Here is a 24,722-nt window from a genome sequence, read left to right on the forward strand (position 1 = left end):
CTTTGTTTCCAGTCTGCACAAACCATGTTGTCACAAGTTTGCCCTTGCCCCAATATGGATAGCTGCCAAGCCCTCTTTCTGAGCCTTCTCGTCACCTTGCCTCAAGCCCTCCCATGTCCCCAGCAGGGTCACTGTGGGGTCATTGCAGGCTCAGTCATCTGCCTGTTCTTACTCCTCTTGACACCCATAGGACGTGATTTGATTTCTGTTAAATCCAGAACTCAGGGAGCTGAAGTGTGTGTTATGTAACTCTCAGCACTCGTGCAGAATTACATACTTTGTATAAGTGCAGCTGAGGTCATCCCATAATCTCATGCATGATTGTGAAACAGACCTGATTTGGCTCAGTGCTAATATAGCCTTTGGGATCTTTGTTCGTGAAAGCATTTCCTCAGTACGGCAATGCAACCTGCCACAAAGGGAGCACCCACTCCTGCCAGAGGTACGGCCCAGGCTGCCAGACACAAGGAGATTCCCCGTGTGTCCTGGCTGTGATTTCAGCAGCCGGTTACCACAATGCAGTATGGCATGGCGATCGCAGTACAACATCACCAAGATGATCAAAGAACAAATACCATGACAAGAGGAAGACTGACTACAGGTGCCAGCAGAAGACAGACTGGACAGAAAAGTATCTGCAGGAAAAAACAACACACTATAGGGATCAGGAAAGCATGAAATGTCAGTGACTCAAAACCAATGGCTTTTACACTCAGGCAGCCTGGGCATCGCGGCAAAGCTGCACACCTCCAAGGGGACCTGTAAGCAAACCAGATCCTTACATCCACATGCTGCTATCCTAATGAGCACCTGCCACATCTACCCAAAGGCAGGACAGCTGCAGTTCTATTTTTAAAAATTCTAGGTTTTGTCCCTGACACACAAATCATGGATCTTACCGTCCTACCAAGGATGACTCAGCACAGTGTTGAGGACCAGGGTAGTCACAGGAAGTCAGGGAGGTGCAGGTCAGTAGGCCCGTAGGCTGAGGCCACAGCAGGAGAAGGTCTGTTATATAACACCTTGGCTAGCCACAGCATCTAGTTTTTTTTGCTACACACCCATCTAGATGGCATTTTGTAAAGATAAGATTAACATTTAAACCAATAGATTCTGAGTAAAGCAGATGACCTTGCACAACGTGAGTGGGCTTCATCCAGTCAATTCAAGGCCTTTGAGAAAAGACTGAGGTTCCCAGAAAAGAAGGAATTCTGCCTCCAGACGGCCTTCACATTTGAGCTGCAACATCAGCACTGCTGTGGGTCTCCAGCCTGCCAGCCCGCCCTGTAGACTTTGCACTTGCCAGCCTGATTCCTTAAAAATCCATCTTTCTCGGCCAGGCATGGTGACTCATGCCTGTCATCCCAGCACTTTGGGAGACTGAAGCAAGAAGATTGCTTGAACCCAGGAGTTCGAGACCAGCATGAGCAACATGGTGAAACCCCATCTCTACAAAAAAATGCCAAAATTAGCCAGACGTGGTGGCATGTACTTGTATTCCCTGCTACTTGGGGGACTGAGGTGGGAAAATCACTTGAGCTTGTGGGAGGCAGAGGTTGCAGTGAGCTGAGATCGTGCCACTGCACTCCAGCCTGGGTGAGAGTGAGACCCTGACTCAAAAAAAAAAAAAGGAAAAAAAAATCATTCTCTCCCCCTCTTCCTCTTCACCCTGTCAGTTCTGTCTCTCTGGAGAGCCCTTACTAGTACAAGGGTTTTGAAGAGGTATAGGCTGTGTATCCAAGGAGTAGAGGTGGTGGGCTTACATGATTGTGGCACTGGGGACACTGAGTAAATCAGTAAACATATCTAAGGCAGTGGGGATGGAGTGTCTTGCAGTTGTAGGAGATATTTATAGGTATGGAAGGAGGTGGCCTGGAAAGTTGGATTAAAATTTGGAGTTACCAGTACAAACTCACAGTTTTATTATATACACATACACAGAGAAATAGCTGTGTATATATGCGCATGCATATGCACACATATATTTTTTAGATCTATGCTGAATGGGCCTAGAAATGATGATATCCTGGCAGTGATGAGCATACAAATACTGGTCTTAAATCCTATCCTCTACTGCAGGAAGCTGGCTTCTTAGAGAAACAGCTGATATTGTATAGGGCTGGACAGGGACAGTACAACATGAAGCTACAGTGTTCTGTTGGTCAGGAAGCAAGGAAGTGCTCATGAATGAAAGAGACCTGTCCCTGTTCACAGGAAAGGGAGGCAGCTGGAAGGAGCTTCTCTCCATATCAACCTGGAACAGTGTGAGCATTAAAATAACTAACAATATTAATGCAACCTGTCGAATAAAATAGGAACCATGAGTACATATTAACACAAGTAAATAAGGGAGAAGGGAAAGCTCTTCCTTGCAGAGAATGCCAACTAGTAAATGTAGGAGTAACAGGAACTGGTGTTTGCCATCAACCCAAAGGGCTGGTTCAGATGCAGTTGTCCATACTGCTGAGCCTGGGGTGGAGGTTTGAGGAGGAACAGGATATAAAGTTTCTTCTCACAGAATACTACCACTATACTCATTGCCAAGGAAAACAATGATGAGTGAATGGGAGGATAGCAGACAGCGGCCTCCCAGGTGAGCAGAGTTAACCTGATCTGATGCAGCGTGTCCTTCCCAAGTGGGGACCCAAGATCTGTCAAGGGTGCAGAGACAGGAAGGCTAAGGAGCTGCTCCAGGTTGGAGAAGCTGAAGAGACCTGGCAAGCGGTGCTGCCCTCCCATGTGGGGTCTGAGCAGATGGCTAAGCTAGTGCTGCCCTCCCAGATGATGGCAGGGTGTGTTTGTGTTGAACAGACATACCAAGGTGCTAGCATGTTGGGGACTTGGGGCCCTGTGGACTTTCCTGCTACTTTCTATGTTTGAAATTATCTCAAAACGTTATTTTTTGAAAAACAAATGATGCATTTCCTCTGTTTGCCTTGTGGACTTGGCAATCAGAACATTTTGGATTTTGGGTCTCCTTTGGTGTCTACAGGTCATGTCCATCCTGTTGCATGGGGACGCTGCATTTGCTGGCCAGGGCATTGTGTACGAGACCTTCCACCTCAGCGACCTGCCATCCTACACAACTCACGGCACCGTGCACGTGGTCGTCAACAACCAGGTACCTCACACCAGCCTGAGGCTTTGCTGCTCACATCAGTCTTACTTAGAATGACAGCTCTGAGTTATTTAGGATGTTCACTGTTTTCTGATTATAAAAATACATCTGTTATTAAAGACCAAGTAATCCTAGCACTTTGGGAAGCCAAGGCAGAAGGATTGCTTCAGCCCATGAGTCTGAGACCAGCCTGAGCAGTATAGTGAGACCCCCTTTCTCTACAAAAAAATTGAAAAATTAGCACTGGGTGACTGGTCGCGGTGGCTCAGACCTGTAATCCCAGCACTTTGGGAGGCTGAGGCAGGTAGATCACCTGAGGTCAGGAGTTCGAGCCTGGCCAACATGGTGAAACCCTGTCTCTGCTAAAAGTACAAAATTAGCCATGTGTGGTGGCACATGCCTGTGATCCCAGCTACTTGGGAGGCTGAGGCAGGAGAATTGCTTGAACCTGGGAGGTGGAGGTTGCAGTGAGCCAAGATCGTGCCATTGCATTCCAGCCTGGGTGACAAGAGCAAAACTCCATCTCAAAAAAAAAGAGTCTTACTCCATCTTGAACTCCTGACCTCAAGTTATCCACCTGCTTCAGCCTCCTAGAATGCTGGGATTACATGCATGAGCCACCGCACTCCCAGCTAGGATTCCAGTTTTTTCATGTCCTCATCAACTCTTGTTATTGTCTGTTTTATTCTAGTCATCCTAGAAGGTGTGAAGTGATATCTCATTGTGGTTTTAATTTGCATTTCCCTAATGACTAATGATGTGTGTGTCTTTTCATTTGCTTACTGGCTATTTGTACATCTTTGGGGAAATTTCTATTCAGATCCTTTGCCTATTTTTTGACTGGATTGTCTTTTTATTGTTGAGTTTTAAGAGTTCTTTATATATTCTGGATATGAGCCATGTGTCTGATGATTTGCAAATATGGGACAATTTTGGTGTCCTTGGAAGCACAAAAGTTTTATTTTTTATCAAGCATAATTTATCTGTTTTTTCTTTTGTTCCTTGTGATTTTTGGTGTCATATCTAAGAAGGCTTTGCCTAATCCAAGGTCACAAAGTTTTACCTCCTGTGCTTTCTTCTGAGTCTTAGAGTTTTAACGCTTACATCTATGATCTGTTTTGAGTTAATTTTTGTGCATGGTGCAAAGAAGGAGTCCCACTTCATTCTTTTGCACTTGGATACTGTTTTCAAATATAAATAATTCTGTAGCAAAGCATCTAATGGATAGAGCTAGCTCCAGTGGGTGGCTCCAGTTACCAAGAAGCAGATTTTAGTTGAATGAAAGGAAGAACTCTCAACAGTGAGACCTGTTCCAACAGGGGAACTGGCTCCACCAGAAGTTTTGGATTCCTCCTCCTTGGAAGTATTGGCACAGGTAGTGAACGAGTTGTCAAGGTTGAAGTAGATGGGAGGGGTGAGAAGGGCCAGGGGTGAGAGGAGAAACCATTTGGCCCTAGAGTTCCTTTGGCTCCCAGACCAGCTTTGATGCTATGAACATGTATGTCCATATATCTCTTTAACACTCTGCTTTTTTTTTTTTTTTTTCTTTTGAGACAGGGTCTTGCTCTGTCGCCCAGGATGAAGTGCAGTGGCATGATCATAGCTCACTGCAGCCTCCAATTCCTGGGCTCATGCAGTTCCCCCACCTCAGCCTCCCAAATAGCTGGAATTACAGGTGCGCACCACCATGCCCAGCTAATTTTTTCTTAGATTTTTCTTGTAGAGATAGGGTCTCTCTTTGTTGCCCAGGCTGCTCTTGAACTCCTGGGCCCAAGCAATCCTCCCTCTTGGACCTCTCAAAGTGCCGGGATTACAGGCATGAGCCACTGTGCCTGACTGAAATCCTGCTTTCAGTTCTTTGGAGTATATATCCAGAAGTGGAGTGGAATTGCTACATCATATGATAGCTCTATTTTTAACTTTTTGAGTAACTGCTTATTAGTTCTAATTTTATTTCTTTTTTTACATGTTCATAGCATCATAAATCAGCTTTTCCTCTTACCAAGATTTTCCTACTAACACACTAACTCGCAAAAGTATACTAAGAGAGTGCATTGGTGGTATAGTGGTAAGTATAGCTGCCTCCAATAATATACTAGGAGGTATTATTAATACACCCATAATGGAAAAAAGTACAGAGTATATTTGGAGTATACCTCTGTCACATATGTGTATGCACACCCACTAGTATAGATAACCCTGCCGGTAGATTGCACCTCTATTACACGTGTGTGCGTATCCACCCCCATAGATACTCCTGGTAGAGTGCACCTCCATGTCTGCTCCCACCCATATGTTCATGAAGGCACAGAAGCTCATAACAGTGGTGAACATTATGGAGAGGGCAGCTGAGACCTCAGCCTTGCAAAATGGGTTTCTTTCTGTGAAGTTCTAGCAGTAAGACATGTTATGATCACTGACTTCCTGCTGCAGGACCTTCTTTACATGCTGAAGCCCCAGATGGGTGATGCTGGCTTCAATACCAGCTGAGATTGTTCAGGGCTCTCTTATGTGTCAGGCTCTGGTACATCTTTTTTTTTTTTTTTTTTTTTTTTTTTTTTTTTTTTTTTTTTTTTTTTTGAGATGAAGTCTCGCTCTGTCGTGCAGTGGCACGATCTCAGCTCACTGCAAGCTCCGCCTCCTGGATTTACACCATTCTCCTGCCTCAGCCTCCTGAGTAACTGGGACTACAGGCACCCACCACCACGCCCAGCTAATTTGTTGTATTTTCGATAGAGACGGGGTCTCACCATGTTAGCCAGGATGGTCTCAATCTCCTGACCTTGTGATCCACCTGCCTTGGCCTCCCAAAGTGCTGGGATTACAGGCGTGAGCCACTGTGCCCGGCCCATAATTTTTTTTTTAATGTTCTCGTCAGTGTCTGACTATTTCTGATCATTTCTTTAGTCAGTGTGAGAAGGGAGATTATTTAAAAGCCATTAAACATAAATACAGAATTAATTTTGTTAATATTTTCTTTATCTCTTTACTGCTTTGACTCATTGCTCATGAGGTAGTGTGGCGTCAGGAAGATCTGTAGAAGGAGAGGAAATAACTTTGTAGCTGAGTCTCTTATTTCTTTTAGAACATACTTAGAAATTCCCCTTCCAGAAATTTCACCTAAGGAAGCCATCCAATGGTAAATATTTTTTCATAAGACTCTTTTTCTGCCAGATGCAATGGCTCAAACCTGTTCCCAATACTTTGGGAGGCCAAGGCAAGAGGATTGCTTGAGCTCAGGAGTTCAAGACCAGCCTGGGCAACAAAGTGAGACCCTGTCTCTACACAAAACAAAACAAAAACTAGCAAGGCGTGGTGGTACACATCCGTAGTCCTAGCTACTGAGGAGGCTGAGGCAGGAGGATTGCTTGAGCCCAGGAGGTCAAGGCTGCAGTGAGCCATGATCAGACCACTACATTCCAGCCTGGGCAACAGAGTGAGACCTTGTCTCAAAAAAAAAAAATGTTTTTGTCAAAACCATATTTGTGCTACCACGAAGTTAGGAAACAAGCTTATGTCCAGCAGCAAAAGCGTCTTTGCATAAAATTTGGCAAAGCCATAGGAAGGGATATTGAACAACCATTAAAAAGTTTAATATCCTGGGGAAATGGTTACAGTATGGTAAATGGAAATTGCAGGACATTAATATGCTGCTAGTAGGAGTGTAAGTAGAACAGCTACTCGGGAGAGCAGTCTGATAGCATTTAGAAAAATTTAAAATGCTCATGCTTATGGCTCAGTTTTCCCTTCCTAGGATTAGATTGCAAATAAACTCAGCGTTTGCGGGAGAAAATTTGTATAAGCATGTGTACAGCAACATTGTGTTTACCACAAATTGGAAACAAACCAAATGTCCACCAACAGAAAAATGGATAAATACTCTGTGGGGTACACTGTGTCTAGTTAAGTTTCACTGGAAAGTAGAGACTAAAGGAAGTACAGTTACATGTTTCAACCTGGGTGTATCATAAAAACAAATGTTGAAAGGCAAACTGCAAAGGAATTGTACAGTATTTAGAGTATGATGCCATATATAAGGTACATAGAGTGTATATCAGTATAGTTTGAAAACATGGAAATACTCTCAGAAATCTCAATGCCATGAGAAACCAAGGAAAGCCTTCCAGAATAGCAGGGACTAGAGACACATGACAAGTAAGCCCAGTGGGTGTCCTGGCCTGGATACTGGGCTAAGGAAAAAGAAGATTCCATAAACATGGTTAGGACAGCCGATGGAGTGAGTGTGGAGTGGATTATACAGTGCTGTTGCATGATGTCTGTGGACTATGGATTAGACAAAGGCATAGTGTAAATTGCATGAGGCTGAGTGCTGTACTTTGGCGAGGTAGGGGAATGTCTAGACTTTTCCCTCAGAAATAGGGATGGTCCACAACTGTCTGCTAAATGGTTCAGGGAAAAGGTGTATGTGTGTAATGGTAGGGCATGAATAATTAAAGCAGAGTGGGCAAAATGTGAACATTTGGTGACTTTAAGTAAAGAGTATATGGGAGTTCTTTGTAGTACTCTTTCAGCTTTCTCATGAATTTGAAATTACATCAAAGCTTACAAGTCAGCCAGGCACGGTGGCTCACGCTTGTAATCCCAACACTTTGGGAGGCCAAGGCAGTTGACTCAGACTTGAGGTCAGGAGTTCAACACCAGCCTGGTCAACATGGTGAAACCCCCTCTCTACCAAAAATATTTTTTAACATTAGCAGGGCATGGTGGCACATGCCTGTAATCCCAGCTACTTGGGAGGCTGAGGCAGGAGAATGGCTTGAACTGAGGCGGGAGGCAGAGACTGAGATCGCACCATTGCACTCCAGCCTGGGTGACAAAGCGAGACTCCGTCTCAATCAATCAATCAATCAATCAATCAATCAATGTTACCAACAAGCCTCAGAAGATAGATACTATATGCTGTTTACGGACATATGAAATACAAATAACTTGTGGCAGTGTCCTCCTCTGATTTAAGGGTAGAGAGGCCTGTGGGCTTGAGCCTCAGTGACAGAAACATTCTGGTCCACTAACAAATATGACAAAACTGTTGAGAATTGTTCATGTTAGGTGATGGACTCACAGATGAGCAGTGTAGTATTATCATGCTTTATGTTTGAAATATATCATAAAATAAAAATTTAAATGCCGATCATAAAATTATGAATATATCATTGAATTTTGGTACATCTAACTGGTAGGGAATGTTATAAAGTCTTTAAATTTTCTTTTCTGGCTGGGTACTGTGGCTCACACCTGTAATCCCAGCATTTTGGGAGGCTGAGGCAGAAGGATCACTAGAGCCCCAAAGTTCGAGACCAGCCCAGGCAACATGGCAAGACCCCGTCTCTACAAAAAAATTTAAAAATTAGCTGAACGTGGTGGTACACACCTGTAACACCAGCTACACAGAAGGCTGGAATAAGAGGTGAGGCACGATTGCACCACTGCACTCCAGTCTGGGTGACAGAGCATGACTCTGTCTCTTTTAAAAAAAAAAAAAAATTCTTGCTGGGCACGGTGGCTCACGCCTGTAATCCCAGCACTTTGGGAGTCTGAGGTAGGCGGATCACAAGGTCAGGAGTTCAAGACCAGCCTGGCCAACATAGTGAAACCCTGTCTCTACTGAAAATACACAAATTAGCCAGGCATGATGGCGCATGCCTGTATTCCCAGCTACTCGGGAGGCTGAGGCAGGAGAATCACTTGAACCCGGGAGGTGGAAGTTGCAGTGAGCTGAGATCACGCCATTGCACTCCAGCTTGGGTGCAACAGAGTGAGACTTCATCTCAAAAGAAAAAAAAAGAAAAGAAAAGAAAAAAATTTCTTAGGCTAGGCACAGTGGCTCACTCCTGTAACAACACTTTGGGAAGCCAAGACAGGAGGATTACTTAGGCCCAGGAGTTTGAGGCCAGCCTGGGCAACATGGTGAGACCCTATCTCTACAAAAAATAAAAAGAATTAATCAAAATAGTAAAAATAATAAGATCCCAAATTTAAATATTTATTTACATATATATGCATACAAAGAAAATAATCTGGAAAGGAAAACATCAGAATATTGACCCCATAGCCTGTGGAATTATAGGTTGCTATTTAATTTTTTAAACTATGTCTTCTAAATTCTCTCTGTTAAATATATATGGATTTTGTTATCAGAATAAGAAAAAATAAAGGAAAAGAAGTGTAAACAACCATTTTGGAGCACGTACTCAAGAGTAGCCAGGCGGCAGCCGGGCGCGGTGGCTCAAGCCTGTAATCCCAGCACTTTGGGAGGCTGAGACGGGCGGATCACGAGGTCAGGAGATCGAGACCATCCTGGCTAACACGGTGAAACCCCGTCTCTACTAAAAAATACAAAAAAAAAACTAGCCGGACGAGGTGGCGGGCGCCTGTAGTCCCAGCTACTTGGGAGGCTGAGGCAGGAGAATGGCGTAAACCCGGGAGGGGGAGCTTGCAGTGAGCTGAGATCTGGCCACTGCACTCCAGCCTAGGCGACAGAGCCAGACTCCGTCTCAAAAAAAAAAAAAAAAAAAAAAAAAAAAGAGTAGCCAGGCGGCAAGTGCACGCTGTGCTGGGCCTCGGCCCCACCCTCTGGTCCCTGTGCCGGCTGTGCCAGGTGCCCTCTTGCTAGGCTACATGTTCCTTGCAGATCGGCTTCACCACTGACCCTCGGATGGCCCGCTCCTCCCCCTACCCCACCGATGTGGCCCGAGTGGTGAATGCTCCCATTTTCCACGTGAACTCAGATGACCCCGAGGCTGTCATGTACGTGTGCAAAGTGGCGGCCGAGTGGAGGAGCACCTTCCACAAGGACGTGGTCGTCGATTTGGTGAGTGACTCCAGGGGACAGCACGTCCTGGGCAGAGCATCTGACCCACCCCTGCTGCCCTCGGCACCCTTGTGTCCCAAGGAGAGGAGCTTGTTTAGATGAGTCACCTCAGGGCTCTCTACTGCCAGGCCTCATGCAGGTTCCTTTGAGCTCCAAATTGTTCAGGCCTGTGAGCACCAAGGAATGCTTGCATCCCAGGCAGGAGCTGTGGTGGTGAGGAGGGCCACTCCTCATTGATAGAGCAGCTGTACTGTGTAAAGGAGAGATACACAGAATCCTAATTCTAGAGAAGGTAAATTCCAGGGCAGGCATGAGGCATGAAGAACATGACCATCACCTAGGAGAGATGGGGCAGGTTCCCCAGCCACACTTCTTCCCAAGGGGCCAGCCCTTGTCTCTGACATGCTCTCACTGCTCTGAGCAGGTGTGTTACCGGCGCAACGGCCACAACGAGATGGATGAGCCCATGTTCACTCAGCCGCTCATGTACAAGCAGATCCGCAAGCAGAAGCCCGTGTTACAGAAGTACGCCGAGCTGCTGGTGTCGCAGGGTGTGGTCAACCAGCCCGAGTATGAGGTACGTCCCTGTGGTTCTGTCCCAGTGCGCCTTTCCAGAGCCGGGGATGACTAGAAAAGGTGGGCCACAGGGCCAGTTCTCACTGTTGCAAGTTATGAGGATACACGTGAGAGGATGTGAAATATTTACAACTATGGTATTTCAATGCGTAACTTTTTGGAGAATCTGGGCCACTGAGATGCTTTGTAAAGGAAGTGGGCCTCAAACAGTGTTTTTGGGAAGAGAAGGGGATGTTTTCAGGTTGAAGTAGTAGCGGCCCAGTAGGTTTTCTCAGATTTCACAGATTGTGCAGGGTTGGGAGGTAGGTGGTGGATCCAGCTTAGTAAGGGGCCTCTTGTAATCTGGATAGTAAGTGCTGGTTGGTTGTGAGTGGGAAGGCCAAGCAGCTGCCCTAGAGAGGGAGAGGGTGGGTGTGAGGAGCTATGTCTGAGCATGGGAACAGGACAGATCCCAGGTCAGAACAACCTGATAACCTGTAGCCTATCCTGGAGACAGAGCTTTGTGGCCCAGACCTCCTTGGGACTGTGCTGGGAACCATGAGAGCTGAACCAGTTCTTTTTTTTTTTTTTTTTTTTTTTTTTTTGAGACAGAATCTAGCCTTGTCACCCATGTTGGAGTGCAATGGTGTGATCTCAGCTCACTACAACCTCCACCTCCTTGGTTCAAGCAATTTTCATGCCTCAGCATCCCAAGTAGCTGGGATTACAGGTGCAAGCCACTTCGCCCAGCTAGTTTGTGTATTTTTAGTAGAAACAGGGTTTCCCCACGTTGGCCAGGCTGGTCTCGAACTCCTGACCTCAAGTGATCCACCTGTCTTGGCCTCCCAAAGTGCTGGGATTATAGGTATGAGCCACTGTGCCTGGCCTGGACCAGTTCTTAAGAAAAAATGTGGTGGGCTGGGCGTGGTGGCTCACGCCTGTAATTGCAGCACTTTGGGAGGCTGAGCCAGGTGGATCACGAGGTCAAGAGATCAAGACCATCCTGGCCAACATGGTGAAACCCCATCTTTACTAAAAATACAAAAATGAGCTGGGCATGGTGGCATGCGCTTGTAGTCCTAGCTACTTGGGAGGCTGAGGCAGGAAAATCACTTGAACCCGGGAGGCGGAGGTTGCAGTGAAGCAAGATCATGCCACTGCACTCCAGCCTGGTGACAAGCAAGACTCCGTCACCAAAAAAAAGAAAAAAAATGTGAAGGGTTAGGGGTTCAAACTCTGAGCAAAATCTCTACCCAGCAAATGTGAGGAAGAAACTTCTGGGATGAAAAGAATAAAATCTTAGACAGGTGTTATGCCTGTTGAGAAGGAGCAGGACCAGAGGCTGAGATGTTTTGCACCCACAAAGTGTGGGGGTATGGGTGGGCACGCATGAGAGTTGTGCTGGGGTATGGTTGGGCTTGCGTGGTGGCCGTCAGAAAGTATGGGGGTACGGGTGGGCATGTGCAGTAGTCATGCCCTGTGCCAGTCACTGCTGTGTTGTGTCCAACCCTTCAGGAGGAAATTTCCAAGTATGATAAGATCTGTGAGGAAGCTTTTGCCAGATCTAAAGATGAGAAGATCTTGCACATTAAGCACTGGCTGGACTCTCCTTGGCCTGGTGAGTGAAGAACCAGTGCCACAAATAAGCTCCTTTGAGGATCTGATGTAACAAGGCATCCTCCTCAAGGAAAAAATTCATGCTTTCCACTTTGTACCCACAGTGCACAGTTGTGTGCACCATTTCAGCAAAACCCCTGCAGACCCTGGACCCAGACCCCTGCACTCATGTTTTCTGGGGAACACAGTGTGAGCTACATTGTCTCTCACCCTGCTTCTCCCCTACATCATGTGTCTGCCATGATGTGGTCCCTGGAAAAGTAGAGCAGATGTCATGCCTCAGTTGTTCTTCCTCTCCTAGGCTTCTTCACCCTGGACGGGCAGCCCAGGAGCATGTCCTGCCCCTCCACGGGTCTGACGGAGGATATTCTGACACACATTGGGAATGTGGCTAGCTCTGTGCCTGTGGAAAACTTTACTATTCATGGAGGTAACAAGCTCTGTGCTGACCTGTGGAAATGTTGGGCCCAGACAGTCTAGGACTGTGACCTTGACCCCCATCATGTGTCCTACAGAGACTCCCTTCCTGCCCTGCTCGAAGCCTCTGGGGTGGTTGGATGGAGCCACCTCTCTCACTCCCTGCCCTTAGCACGATCCTACACTTCCTCAGTGGTAAAAGAGACTGAGGTCACAGCTTTTCCAGCAAGTCAGGAACCCAGAAACTATGAGTGAAGAAGGCTCCACTCTTGCCATGGGCACACTGAGAAGCAAGGCAGACATGTGCAGGCAGGGCCTGCAGCAGCTGGTGAGAGCTGTGTCTCTGCAGGGCTGAGCCGGATCTTGAAGACTCGTGGGGAAATGGTGAAGAACCGGACTGTGGACTGGGCTCTGGCAGAGTACATGGCGTTTGGCTCGCTCCTGAAGGAGGGTATCCACATCCGACTGAGCGGCCAGGACGTGGAGCGGGGCACATTCAGGTAACATTCTGGGCAGTTTTGTTTGCCCTCCAAAGAGTAGGAAATGCAAAGGGAGGGGTTCTGGTGTTTCTTTTTCAGAAGACAGTTACTGAGTCCCATTGCTATCAGGCTGAAAACCTCTGTCCCTCATTTGCTGTGGGTGCTTCTGTTAAGACCTGGGTGGGGCTGACTCTGCAGCTGCCTGGCCGGAAGTCCAGGTCACAGAGCATGGCATCTGCTGGTGCTTCATGTGGGTCCCAGCATATTTGCTTGTCAAGTCAGAGCTCCTGATTATTACTTCTGTTGTCCTGTCTCAGCCACCGCCACCATGTGCTCCATGACCAGAACGTGGACAAGAGAACCTGCATCCCCATGAACCACCTCTGGCCCAATCAGGCCCCGTACACCGTGTGCAACAGCTCACTGTCTGAGTACGGCGTGCTGGGTGAGTGCCTGGAGCCACACCACCACAGCCTCTCACCCACCCACCCCCTCTGGGCCTACTGGCTGGTGTCCTGGACATGGTTTTCTCCTTCCTATGTCTCTTGTAGGCTTTGAGCTGGGCTTCGCCATGGCCAGTCCTAATGCCCTGGTCCTCTGGGAAGCCCAGTTTGGTGACTTCCACAACACGGCCCAGTGCATCATCGACCAGTTCATCTGCCCGGGACAAGCCAAGTGGGTGCGGCAGAATGGCATCGTGTTGCTGCTGCCACATGGCATGGAGGGCATGGTGAGCCTCTGGCCCTTCCCTGCCAGACCTAGGACTTGGGAAGGGCCTGTGTAGGACCCTGACCCCAAAGACTGGCACGAGAGCCAGCAGCTCACACCAGCCTCCTAAGGGCTCTGCTGGTGCTTCCCGTCCATCTCAGATGGGATGTCACCTCGGAAAGCCAGAGTAGCCCATCTGGATGTGGCTAGCATGCTCTGTCCCTGCTGGTGCAGACTCCCTAGATGTGCAGGCGTCCAACTGTGGAAATGATGAGGAGCCAAGTGCTTCGCCGGTGGAAGGGGGAAGGAACTGAACCCTGCCATCAAGAAAAAGATAACCAGAAATGAGCTAGTTGGTTAAGGAGGAGGAACAGCAAATGCGGCAAATGTCAGTACGCAAGAGCTCCTAAACTGTAACTTGCATGTCTGGTTCCAGGGTCCAGAACATTCCTCCGCCCGCCCAGAGCGGTTCCTGCAGATGTGCAACGATGACCCAGACGTCCTGCCAGTGAGTAATACAGGCCCTGTCAGCCCAGCCATTCTCGGGGTGTCTGGTGGGAAACCTGGGGAAGAACATTCTACCTGGACATCCTGAAGTGGCAGACTGTGCCTCTGTTCCTTTCTCCATCCTGGGGAGCTCGCGTGGGTGGACAGGTGTGGCCCCTGCCTCTGGGCGCTCTGGGATGAGAGACTTCCTTGGAGGACAGAGGAAGGTGCAGGGACTGCCTCCATTGGCTTCCTGCTGTTGTTGCAAGCACAGAAATGCCGTGTGAGCCCCTCAGCATGGGCTCCTGCGGGATGCTCCCAGACCCTGATTCAGTTACACACTTGAGAGAACTTTATGGTGATTCCAGTGAAACTTTAAGAGCTCAAAAGAACCAGCCTGGGCAACATGGTGAGACCCCATCTCTACAAAAAATTTAAACATTAGCTGGGCATGATGGTGCACGCCTGCAGTCCCAGCTACTTGGGAGGCTGAGATGGGAGGATTGCTTGAACTTGGGAGGTAAAGGCTGCAATGAGCCAAGATCGTGCCACTGCACTCCAGCCTGGGTGACAAAGCAATACCCTGTCTTAAAAAAAAAAAAAAAAAAAAAAAAAAGAATGGTGCCAGGCATGGTGGTTCACGCCTGAAATCCCAGCACTTTGGGAGGCCGAGGCAGGGAGATCATGAGGTCAGGAGTTTGAGACCAGCCTGTCCAACATGGTGAAACCCCCTCTTTACTAAAAATACGAAAATTAGCCGGGCATGGTGGCGCCCCCCTGTAATCCCAGCTACTCTGAGGCTGAGGCAGGAGAATTGCTTAAACCTGGGAGGCGGAGGTTGAGGAGGTTGCAGTGAGCCAAGATCGTGCCACTGCACTCCAGCCTGGGCGACTCCACCTCAAAAAAAAAAAAAAAAAAAAAGAACTGGCCAGGTGCGGTGGCTTACACCTGTAAGCCCAGCACTCTGGGAGGCCAAGGCAGGTGGATCACGAGACCAGCCTGGCCAATATGGGGTGAAACCTCATCTCTACTAAAAAGACAAAAATTATTCAGGCATAGTGGTGGGCACCTGTAGTCCCAACTACTCAGGAGACTGAGGCAGACAGTCGCTTGAACCCAGGAGGCAGAGGTTGCAGTGAGCCAAAATTGTGCCACTGCACTCCAGCCTAGGCAACAGAGGGAGACTCCATCTCAAAAAAAAAAAAAACTCAAAGAAAATGATTAGGAGTCAGTGTCTAAGGAAAATTGGTTTTAGGTAGAACTTGTGTCTCTTAAAGTAGTATCTGTTTCATGCTGGGCAGTAGCTTTCAGATAAATAGGATGGATTGAATGGGACTGAGGCTCTCCTCCAGGGTATGAGCCTGACTGAAGGAACTTCCTGGACTCACTTGTTAGTGCCGGCTTATGTCTCCTGGTGAGTCAGTGGGTTAGGCCGTTCTTGTGTTGCTATAAAGAAAAACCTGAGACTGGGTAATTTATAAAGAAAAAATGTTTAATTGGCTCACAGTTCCGTAGGCTGTACAGGAAGCATGATGCTGTCATCTGCTCAGCTTCTGGGGAGGCCTCAGGAAGCTTACAATCATGGCAGAGATGAAGTCAGGGAGCAGGCATGTCACATGACCAGAGCAGGAGCAAGAGAGAGTCAGGGAGAGGTGCCACACACTTTCAACAACCAGATCTCGTGTGAAGTCAGAGTGAGAGCTCACTCATCACCAAGGGGATGGCCCAAGCTCTCATCCAAACACCTTCCACCAGGCCCCACCTCCAGCAGTGGGGGATTACAATTCAACATGAGATATGGGCAGAGACAAATATCCAAACTAGATCACCCAAGGGCCCCCAGATGCCCCAGAAAACTCAGTGCTGCGTCCTGGCCTCTGGCCATTTCCTTCCTTGCTGCAGGACCTTAAAGAAGCCAACTTCGACATCAATCAGCTGTATGACTGCAATTGGGTTGTTGTCAACTGCTCCACCCCTGGCAACTTCTTCCACGTGCTACGACGCCAGATCCTGCTGCCCTTCCGGAAGCCGGTCAGTGGCAGTTCCTCCCTTGTTCAAACGAGGCCTGGCCCTGCCCTGTTGGTGCAGGGAAGGGCTCCTCAGAGAGCCTCTTGCTTGGGGTTGGCTAGGTGGGCACCTGCAGGGGTAGCGTCGACAAGACATGGCGTCAGGACATAGCATGGACAGCCTGGCCCCTCCTCACTGCTGCCATGAGGGAACTGCGTGTTGCATGCGTCCTCTTCCCCGACTGGGCCCCTGGGTACTGCTGAGCACCACATGCAGAGCAGCCACATAGGCTGCCAGCCCCAGCCCGGTGGGGAGGACGGATGTTTGAACAGGTGATCACAGAGGGTGTGCTGAGCTCTGGAAGAGAGGTGAGCCCTGGCAAAGGCCAAGGGAGTGCAGGGTTCCCGGGGAGCGGCTCCTGAGCTGGGTGTTGAAGAGTGAGTAGAAGTTGAGTGGAGGGATACATGGGAGAAGTGATTCATAAGAAGGAAGGAGGCCGGGCGTGGTGGCTCACACCTGTAATCCCAGCACTTTGGGAGGCTGAGGCAGGCATATCACGAGGTCAGGAGATCGAGACCATCCTGGCTAACACGGCGAAACCCTGTCTCTACTAAAAAAATACAAAAAATTAGCTGGGCGTGACGGTGGGCGCCTGTAGTCCTAGCTACTCAGGAGGCTGAGGCAGGAGAATGGCGTGAACCTGGAAGGCAGAGCTTGCAGTGAGCCGAGATCACGCCACTGCACTCCAGCCTGGGCGACAGAGCGAGACTCTGTCTCAAAAAAAAAAAAAAAAGAAGAAGAAGGAATGTGGGGCACAGCGAGGGAGAGTGCCCTGCTGCCCTGGGATACCTCAGGGGTGGGGGTATGGGGCGGAGGCTTGCAGCTTGGAGTGTCCCCAGCAGCCCAAGGGCCCACAGCAAATGCCCTGGTGCTTCTTGGTGCTGGGCCACGTCACAGCCTTACATGGGCTTTGGATGCATTTGCTCTGCGACTGCCAAGGAGAGGGTCAGAGCTCTTTCCTAGGTACAGAGAAGCAGGGAGGGGAGTATTGGGAATCTGAGCAGGCTGGGATGGGCCCTGCCAGGAGTGGATACTCAGCTAGGGGAGGTGAACAGCAGGGAAATTGGTCATCTTTCCTTTTCCCTCCTTCTCTGCCTCTTCTGACCTGAGGCTCCTGTTGAGTGGGAGGGCAGGTGTGTTTCATGGCCTGAAGGTCAAGGCTCGGGTAGCCTTGCTTTTGACCTTCCTTCTGGAATCTTCAGAATCTGATCCTTCACAAGCCTATTGTTCTGTATTTCAGTTAATTATCTTCACCCCCAAATCCCTGTTGCGCCACCCCGAGGCCAGATCCAGCTTTGATGAGATGCTTCCAGGTGGGTGTGAGGGAGACGGGCATTTCCTGGGGAAGCTATGTTTGGGGCTTCTTTGCTGCTGCTCTTTTGCAGCTCCTGGGGCTGACGTTTGTGATTCTCACTGGCTCTTCCCAGCTTTTTGGTTTTAAAGACCTGTGATACATGGCTGGGCACAGTGGCTCACACCTGTAATCCCAGCGCTTTGGGAGGCTGAGGCGGGCAGACCACCTGAGGTCGGGAGTTCGAGACCAGCCTGACCAACATGGAGAAACCCCATCTCTAACTAAAAATACAAAATTAGATGGGCGTGGTGCCACATGTCTGTAATCCCAGCTACTCGGGAGGCTGAGGCAGGAGAATCGCTTGAACCCAGGAGATAGAGGTTGCAGTGAGCTGAGATCGTGCCGTTGCCCTCCAGCCTGGGCAATAAAAGCAAAACTCTGGCACACACATTCAAAAAAAGACCCGTGATACCAGATGAGGAAGGTCACAGCTTACATTCAAGTTGGTCAAATGACATGTCTTCACATGCAGCCCAGGAGCTGTTTCCTCTCACCTGCAAATGCCCCCAAGGACTCCACTAGAGGCAATTAAGTATGTCCAAGATTGAGGTTTAGTGCCGCTGCCTGCAGCCTCCTTCAGCGGGTGAGTGGCAGCTCACCTCTGGCTCGGACGGAGGCCCATCCCCAAAGCAAGCCCTTCAGAACAGAGGAAAAAAACACTGGATGGCAGGCCCTGCCAAGTCACATGCCAGCTGCACTTGTGTGAAGGGAAACCCATAACACAGATTTCTATAGGACAGTGCCGTGCAGGTGGCTGACACAGCCTTTACCACCCACCAGGGGTCACCAGGCCAGGAAGCCTACATCCCACCAGTCACCAACCCCACTTTAGTCTTCAATCAAGGCAAGCCCCTTCTTTTTTGTTGGGGGGGGTTCCCAATCTTTTTTTATTTTTCATTTTTATTGATTGATTTATTTATTTTTGAGACGGAGTCTCGCTGTGTCGCTCAGGCTGGAGTGCGGTGGCTCGATCTCGACTCACTGCAAGCTCCACCTCCTGGGTTCACGCCATTCTCCCGCCTCAGCCTCCCGAGCAGCTGGGACTACAGGCGCCCGCCACCACACCCGGCTAATTTTGTTTTTGTATTTTTAGTAGAGACGGGGTTTCACCATATTAGCCAGGATGGTCTCAATCTCCTGACCTCGTGATCCACCCGTCCTGGCCTCCCAAAGTGTTGGGATTACAGGCGTGAGCCACCACACCCAGTCCCCAATCTTTTTTTATTATGGTAAAATACACAACATAAAATTTACCATTTTGACCATTTTTAAGTGTCCAGTTCAGTGTGTTACTGCCTCTGTACATTTGACTACTCTATGGAACTCATAAGTGAAATCATAGAGTCTTTGTCCCTTGCGACTGGCTTGTTTCATTTAGCATGTCTGCAAGGTCCATCCATGTTGTGTAGCATGTGTCAGAGTTTCTTTTTTTTTTTTGCTTGAACCCGGGAGGCGGAGGTTGCAGTGAGCCGAGATTGCACCACTGCACTCCAGCCTGGGCAACAAGAGGAAGACTCCGTCTCAAAAAAAACAAAACAGAAGACTGAATAGGCCGGGCCTAGTGGATCACATCTGTAATCTCAGCACTTTGGGAGGTTGAGGTGGGTGGATCACTTGAGGTCAGGAGTTTGAGACCAGCCTGACCAATATGATGAAACCCTGTCTTTACTAAAAATACAAAAATTAGCCGGGCATGGTGGCACGCACCTGTAATCCCAGCTACTCAGGAGACTGAGACGGAGAATTGCTTGAACCTGGGAGGCAGAGGTTGCAGTGAGACAAGATCGCACCACTGCACTCCAGCCTGGGCAACAGAGAGAGACTCCGTCTCAAAAAAAAAAAAAAAAAAAAAACTAGCTGGGAGTGGTGGTGCATGCCTGGAATCCCAGCTTCTTGGGAGGCTGAGGCAGGAGAATCACTTGAACACGGGAGGCAGAGGTTGTGGTGAGCCGAAATCGCGCCATTGCACTCCAGCCTGGGCAACAAGAACGAAACTCCATCTCAAAAAAAAAAAAGAAAAAAAACAAAATACTCCATTACCTGCGTGCGCCACATTTCCACATTTCACTCGTCTGCTCATCTGTCCATGGATGCTTGGATTGCTTCCATGTTTCAGGTATTGTGATTAGAGGAGCTGCTACGAACACCGGTGTACAAATATTTCTTTGAGTCCCTGCTTTCAGTTATTTTGAATATGTACTCAGAAGTGGAATTGCTGGACCATATGGTAACTCTATTTTTAGTTTTTTGAGGAACTGCCAAACTTTCCACAGTGGCTGCATTTTACATCCCACCAACAGTATATGAGGATCCCACCATCTCTACATCCTCATCAGCACCTACTATTTTCTGGGTTTTTTTCATAGTAGCCATCTTAATGGGTGTGAGATGATATTTCATCATTGGGTTTTGATTTACATTTCTCTAATGATTAAGTGATGTTGAGCATCTTTTCATATGCTTATTGGCCATTTATATGTCTTCCTTGGAGAACTGTCTATTAAAACCCTTTTTTTTTTTTTTTTTTTTAAGAGACAGGGTCTCACTATGTTGCCCAAGCTAGTCTTGAACTCCTGGGCTCAAGGAATCCTCCTACATTGGCCTCAAAGTGTTGAGATTACAGGCATGAGCCACGGCACCCAGCCTATTCAAATCATTTGCCCATTTTTGAATCTGGTTGCTTGTTTTTGATTCTTAAGAGTTCTCTGTATATTCTAGATATTAATTCCTTATCAGAAATATAATTTGCAAATATTTTCTCCCATTCTGTGGGTTGCTCTTTTATTATGTTGTTAGTATCTTTGGGTTTGGGTTTGGGTTTGTTTTTTTTCATCGAGGTGGAGTCTTACTCTGTTACCCAGGCTGGAGTGCATTGGCGCAATCTCAGCTCACTGCAACCTCTGCCTCTCGGATTCAAGTGATTCTCCTGCCTCAGCCTCCTGAGTAGCTGGGATTACAGGCGCACACCACCATGCCTAGCTAATTTTTGTATTTTTAGTATAGACAGGGTTCCACCATGTTGGCCAGGCTGGTCTTAAACTCCTGACCTCAGGTGATCTGCCCACCTCGGCCTCCCAAAGTGCTGGGATTACAGGCATGAGCCACCACACCTGGCCTGTTGTTAGTATCTTCTGATGTACAAAAGTTTTTAATTTTCATGAAGTCAGATTTGTCTATTTTTTCTTCAGTTGCCTGTGACTTTGGTGTTAGATTATCTAAGAAATCATTACCACTTCAGTGTTGCGAAACTTTTGCCCTATGTTTTCTTCTGAGTTTTATAGTTTTTGCTCTTGTGTTTAGATCTTTGATCCACTTTGAGCTAATTTTTTTGTTTTGATTTTTATTTTTTGTGTTTTTTTGAGACAGAGTCTCACTCTGTCACCCAGGCCGGAGTGCTGTGATGCATTCATAGCTCACTGCAGCCTCAATTCCTGGGCTCAAGTGATCCTCCTACTTCAGCCTCCCAGAGTCCTGGGATTACATGTTTGAGCCACTGTGCCCAGCCTTTGATTTTTTTGTATCATAAATGGAATTGTTGACCTAATTTCCTTTTCTTATTGTTCATTGTTTGTGTATAGAAACACAACTGGTTTTGGTTACGTGTATATGATGTGCAGTGCTTAGGTCAGGGTATTAGGGTGTCCATCACTTGAGTACAATACATGTTTGTTAACCTTACTCCTTTATCAGACATTGAATTTATTCCTTCTAACTGTGTGTTTGTACCATTCAACCCACTTTTTTTTTTTTTTTTTTTTTTTTTTTTTTTTTGAGATGGAGTCTCACCCTGTCACCCAGGTTGGAGTGCAGAGGCGTGATCATGGCTCACTGTAACCTCTGCCTCCCAGGCTAGAGTGATTCTCCCACCAAAGCCTCCCAAGTAGCTGGGAACACAAGGTGTGCACCACCGTGCCTGGCTAATTTTTGTACTTTTGTAGGAACAGAATATCACCATGTTGTCCAGGCTGGTCCCAAACTCCTGAGCTCAAGGGATCCTCCTGCCTCGGCCTCCCAAAGTGCTGTGGTGGCCTGAGCCACCACACCTGGCCAACACGCTGTTCTCTATCTGAATATTTTCTCTGATTGTGTTGAAAGTTTTTATATTTGTAAAATCCTGAGCAGCAGAAATGGAATAAACATGGGATTTTTTTTTCTTTTTTTTTTTTTTTGGAGATGGAGTCTTGCTCTGTTGCCCAAGCTGTGGTGCATAATCTTGGCTCACTGCAACCTCTGCCTCCTGGACCCAGCCAATTCTTCCACCTCAGCTTCCCGCATAGCTGGGACCACAGGCACACGCTGCCACACCAGGCTAATTTTTTGTATTTTTTTAGTAGAGGCGGGGTTTCACCATGTTGCCCAGGCTGGTCTCGAACTTCTAAACTCAGGCAATCTGCCCGCCTCGGCTTCCCAAAGTGCTAGGATTGTAGGCATGAGCCACTGCACCCGGCCGGGATGTTTTAATATACACTCTTGTCTCTGAAGTCTGAGCCAAGCTGTTTTGAAGGCTAGCCTGGTGTTACTTGATAGCCAGAGCTGGCCATGTCTGCTGTGTATTTGTTACACATCACGTGCTTTTCAAAGTGCGCCTGGTCTGAGCAAATACTGGGCATCAGAGGCTGGTGAAGGGGAAGCATCTCTAACCCTTGAAAGCTGTGTGTCCTGGCAGCAGTCCATGGAGCCCTGGCTCCAGCAGCCCTCTGCTCACACAGCAGAAGTGAGACCAGGCCCAGGAGAGCTCTCAGCCACATCCCTGAGAGAACCAGCCCAGCCATGGGAACTGTCTTGTAGGAACCCACTTCCAGCGGGTGATCCCAGAAGATGGCCCTGCAGCTCAGAACCCAGAGAATGTCAAAAGGCTTCTTTTCTGCACCGGCAAAGTGTACTATGACCTCACCCGAGAGCGCAAAGCACGCGACATGGTGGGGCAGGTGGCCATCACAAGGATCGAGCAGGTGAGGGCGGGTAGTGCCATCAGGGTGTCCCCCATGTAGGGGTCAGGGCTCTGGTGCCTTCATAGAACAGCTTTGCCTGGGGTGTGGCCCTCAGGTTCCTGACCTTCCCTGCTCGGAACACCAGTTTCCCTTTGCTGGATCATGCCTGCCCTCTGAGTTTCCCCTTTTTGATCTGACCCCTGCTGTCTCCTAGCTGTCGCCATTCCCCTTTGACCTCCTGCTGAAGGAGGTGCAGAAGTACCCCAATGCTGAGCTGGCCTGGTGCCAGGAGGAGCACAAGAACCAAGGCTACTATGACTACGTGAAGCCAAGACTTCGGACCACCATCAGCCGCGCCAAGCCCGTCTGGTAAGGCTCAGTCCCCGCCAGGAAGGCTGTGGGACCCTCCCCTCAGGCCAGTAGGCAGTTAGCCAGGCACATGCAGCAGAGGGATGGGCTGGGCCCACTCAGTGCCCTTGCCCTCACTGCCCGATCCCTCCGTCTCTCAGGTACGCCGGCCGCGACCCAGCAGCTGCTCCAGCCACTGGCAATAAGAAGACCCACCTGACGGAGCTGCAGCGCCTCCTGGACACGGCCTTCGACCTGGACGTCTTTAAGAGCTTCTCATAGATGCTGCCTAGGGTTGCTTGGGCCACTGCCCTCTCCACACCCATGACTGCCCCTTGCTTCTCAACTAAAGAATAGTGCCTCAGCGCTGCCCACACCACCGCCTTCCTCGCTGTGCCGCCACCCCTCCCTCTGCTCTCATAGGAGTTAGGCTGTCGTCCCCCTCCAGTGCTTGGCTGCCCCACAGGCCACACGCTGCCCAGGCTCTACTGACTTCCAGGAGGCCGGGGGAAGCAGGAAGAGGAAAGGTAGCCCCCGAGGAATGTCCTTGGGGAGGGGTCAGCTCTGGCCACAACCCTCCCCACCAGTGTCACCCACTAGGGTAGGGACTGGGCCTTGTGTGGCTTCCTAGTGTGCTGGCAACCCCGTCACCCAGCAAGGCACAGGCTCCTGTATTTGAGACTAGGATAGCTTCATCGTGAGCCTGAGCCTTAGAATCTATAGAGGATCCTGGAGTCGGATCTAGCCATGTCTGGCAGAGGTTTCTAGGGTGGGCCCCAGCTGTGGTGTGAACTGAGGACGACCCGGGGCAGCTGGCAGGAGAGAGCCTTGGCCTGACCTGGCACAGAAAGGGCAGCTTCAGTCTCTGCAGTGTCCATTCTCTGCTGTTCCTTTGAGGGTTCCAGGCTGTGTGTGGGGCCCAAGCATGTCCCACCCACCCCGCCTGGGCCCAGGCAGCACCTGGACCCCACAGAGTCTGTGCATAGCTAGGAAGTCCAGCTCAGGTCGCCACCACTGGAGCACTGGCTGGTCTGTCTTGGTCCTGTTAACCCTCCACCTCCACCCACCTCCTCCCTTGGCCTCTTTCCCCACCCCAACCATTCTTTCTTTCTCCTTTAACCCAATGGAGACTTTCTGATGCATCATTTTCTTTGCTGTGCCAAAGCAGGTCAGAAGAGGGAGAGGAGGGGCTGGGGATGAGGGGCAGACCATGGCCAAGGGGTCAGCTGCCCCTCATTCATCACTCTGACCTTCACAGGGACAGATCTGATTTATTTATTTTGGTTAAAAAAAAAAAAAAAAAAGAACAGAAACAACTTTGCATTGCATTGGCTTGACCCATAAACTAAGTTATATCCGTGGGCACGTCTGCTGTGTCTGTCTTGTCTGTTCTGCCTTCTCCCCTGAGGGGAAGGGGCTGGGCCAGGCCCCTCCTAACCCGCCTGGGAAGCAGCCCCCTCCTCGTTGGACAGGGGGAGTGATGACCACCACCTGCAGGCCCTCGCAGGCAAAGCCATCATTGTGAACGCGGCAGAGGTGGCCTGGGCCGCTAGGCTGTTTGGGTGCAGTCCTCTTTCTGAGCTTTGCCTGCTCTGGGTCCTTCCCCTGGCTCCACCTTGAAAAAGTACTCTGCACTCTGTGCCTCTCCCTTTGAGCCAGCGTGCCTGCGGGCTCACCCTAACCACATGTTTGTTCACTGATGCTCCCCAGCGCCCAAGCAACGCTTCCAACCTGGAGATGGGGCCTCTCACCAGCTCACACTTGGGTCCCCTCTGGCCGAGAGCTTCATCCCATAACAAGGCAGGTATTG

General features: G+C 49.0%; 1 protein-coding gene across 1 annotated transcript in view; it reads left to right on the forward strand.

Annotated features, from left to right (window-relative positions):
• OGDH (oxoglutarate dehydrogenase) overlaps nucleotides 1-24,277 on the forward strand; it is a 94,705-nt gene extending 70,428 nt beyond the window's left edge. Inside the window, 14 exon segments of the mRNA XM_010374574.2 lie at nucleotides 2,993-3,121; nucleotides 9,771-9,950; nucleotides 10,375-10,527; nucleotides 12,021-12,123; nucleotides 12,424-12,552; nucleotides 12,889-13,039; nucleotides 13,336-13,463; nucleotides 13,570-13,748; nucleotides 14,163-14,234; nucleotides 16,115-16,243; nucleotides 17,520-17,592; nucleotides 22,422-22,585; nucleotides 22,779-22,933; nucleotides 23,074-24,277. Coding sequence (XP_010372876.1) covers nucleotides 2,993-3,121; nucleotides 9,771-9,950; nucleotides 10,375-10,527; nucleotides 12,021-12,123; nucleotides 12,424-12,552; nucleotides 12,889-13,039; nucleotides 13,336-13,463; nucleotides 13,570-13,748; nucleotides 14,163-14,234; nucleotides 16,115-16,243; nucleotides 17,520-17,592; nucleotides 22,422-22,585; nucleotides 22,779-22,933; nucleotides 23,074-23,194 — 1,866 coding nt within the window. The 3' untranslated portion in view covers nucleotides 23,195-24,277.
• Nucleotides 24,278-24,722: the final 445 nt, after the last annotated feature.

Source organism: Rhinopithecus roxellana, chromosome 6 (assembly GCF_007565055.1).
Source record: "Rhinopithecus roxellana isolate Shanxi Qingling chromosome 6, ASM756505v1, whole genome shotgun sequence".
In the NCBI taxonomy this organism is placed as follows: Eukaryota; Metazoa; Chordata; class Mammalia; order Primates; family Cercopithecidae; genus Rhinopithecus; species Rhinopithecus roxellana.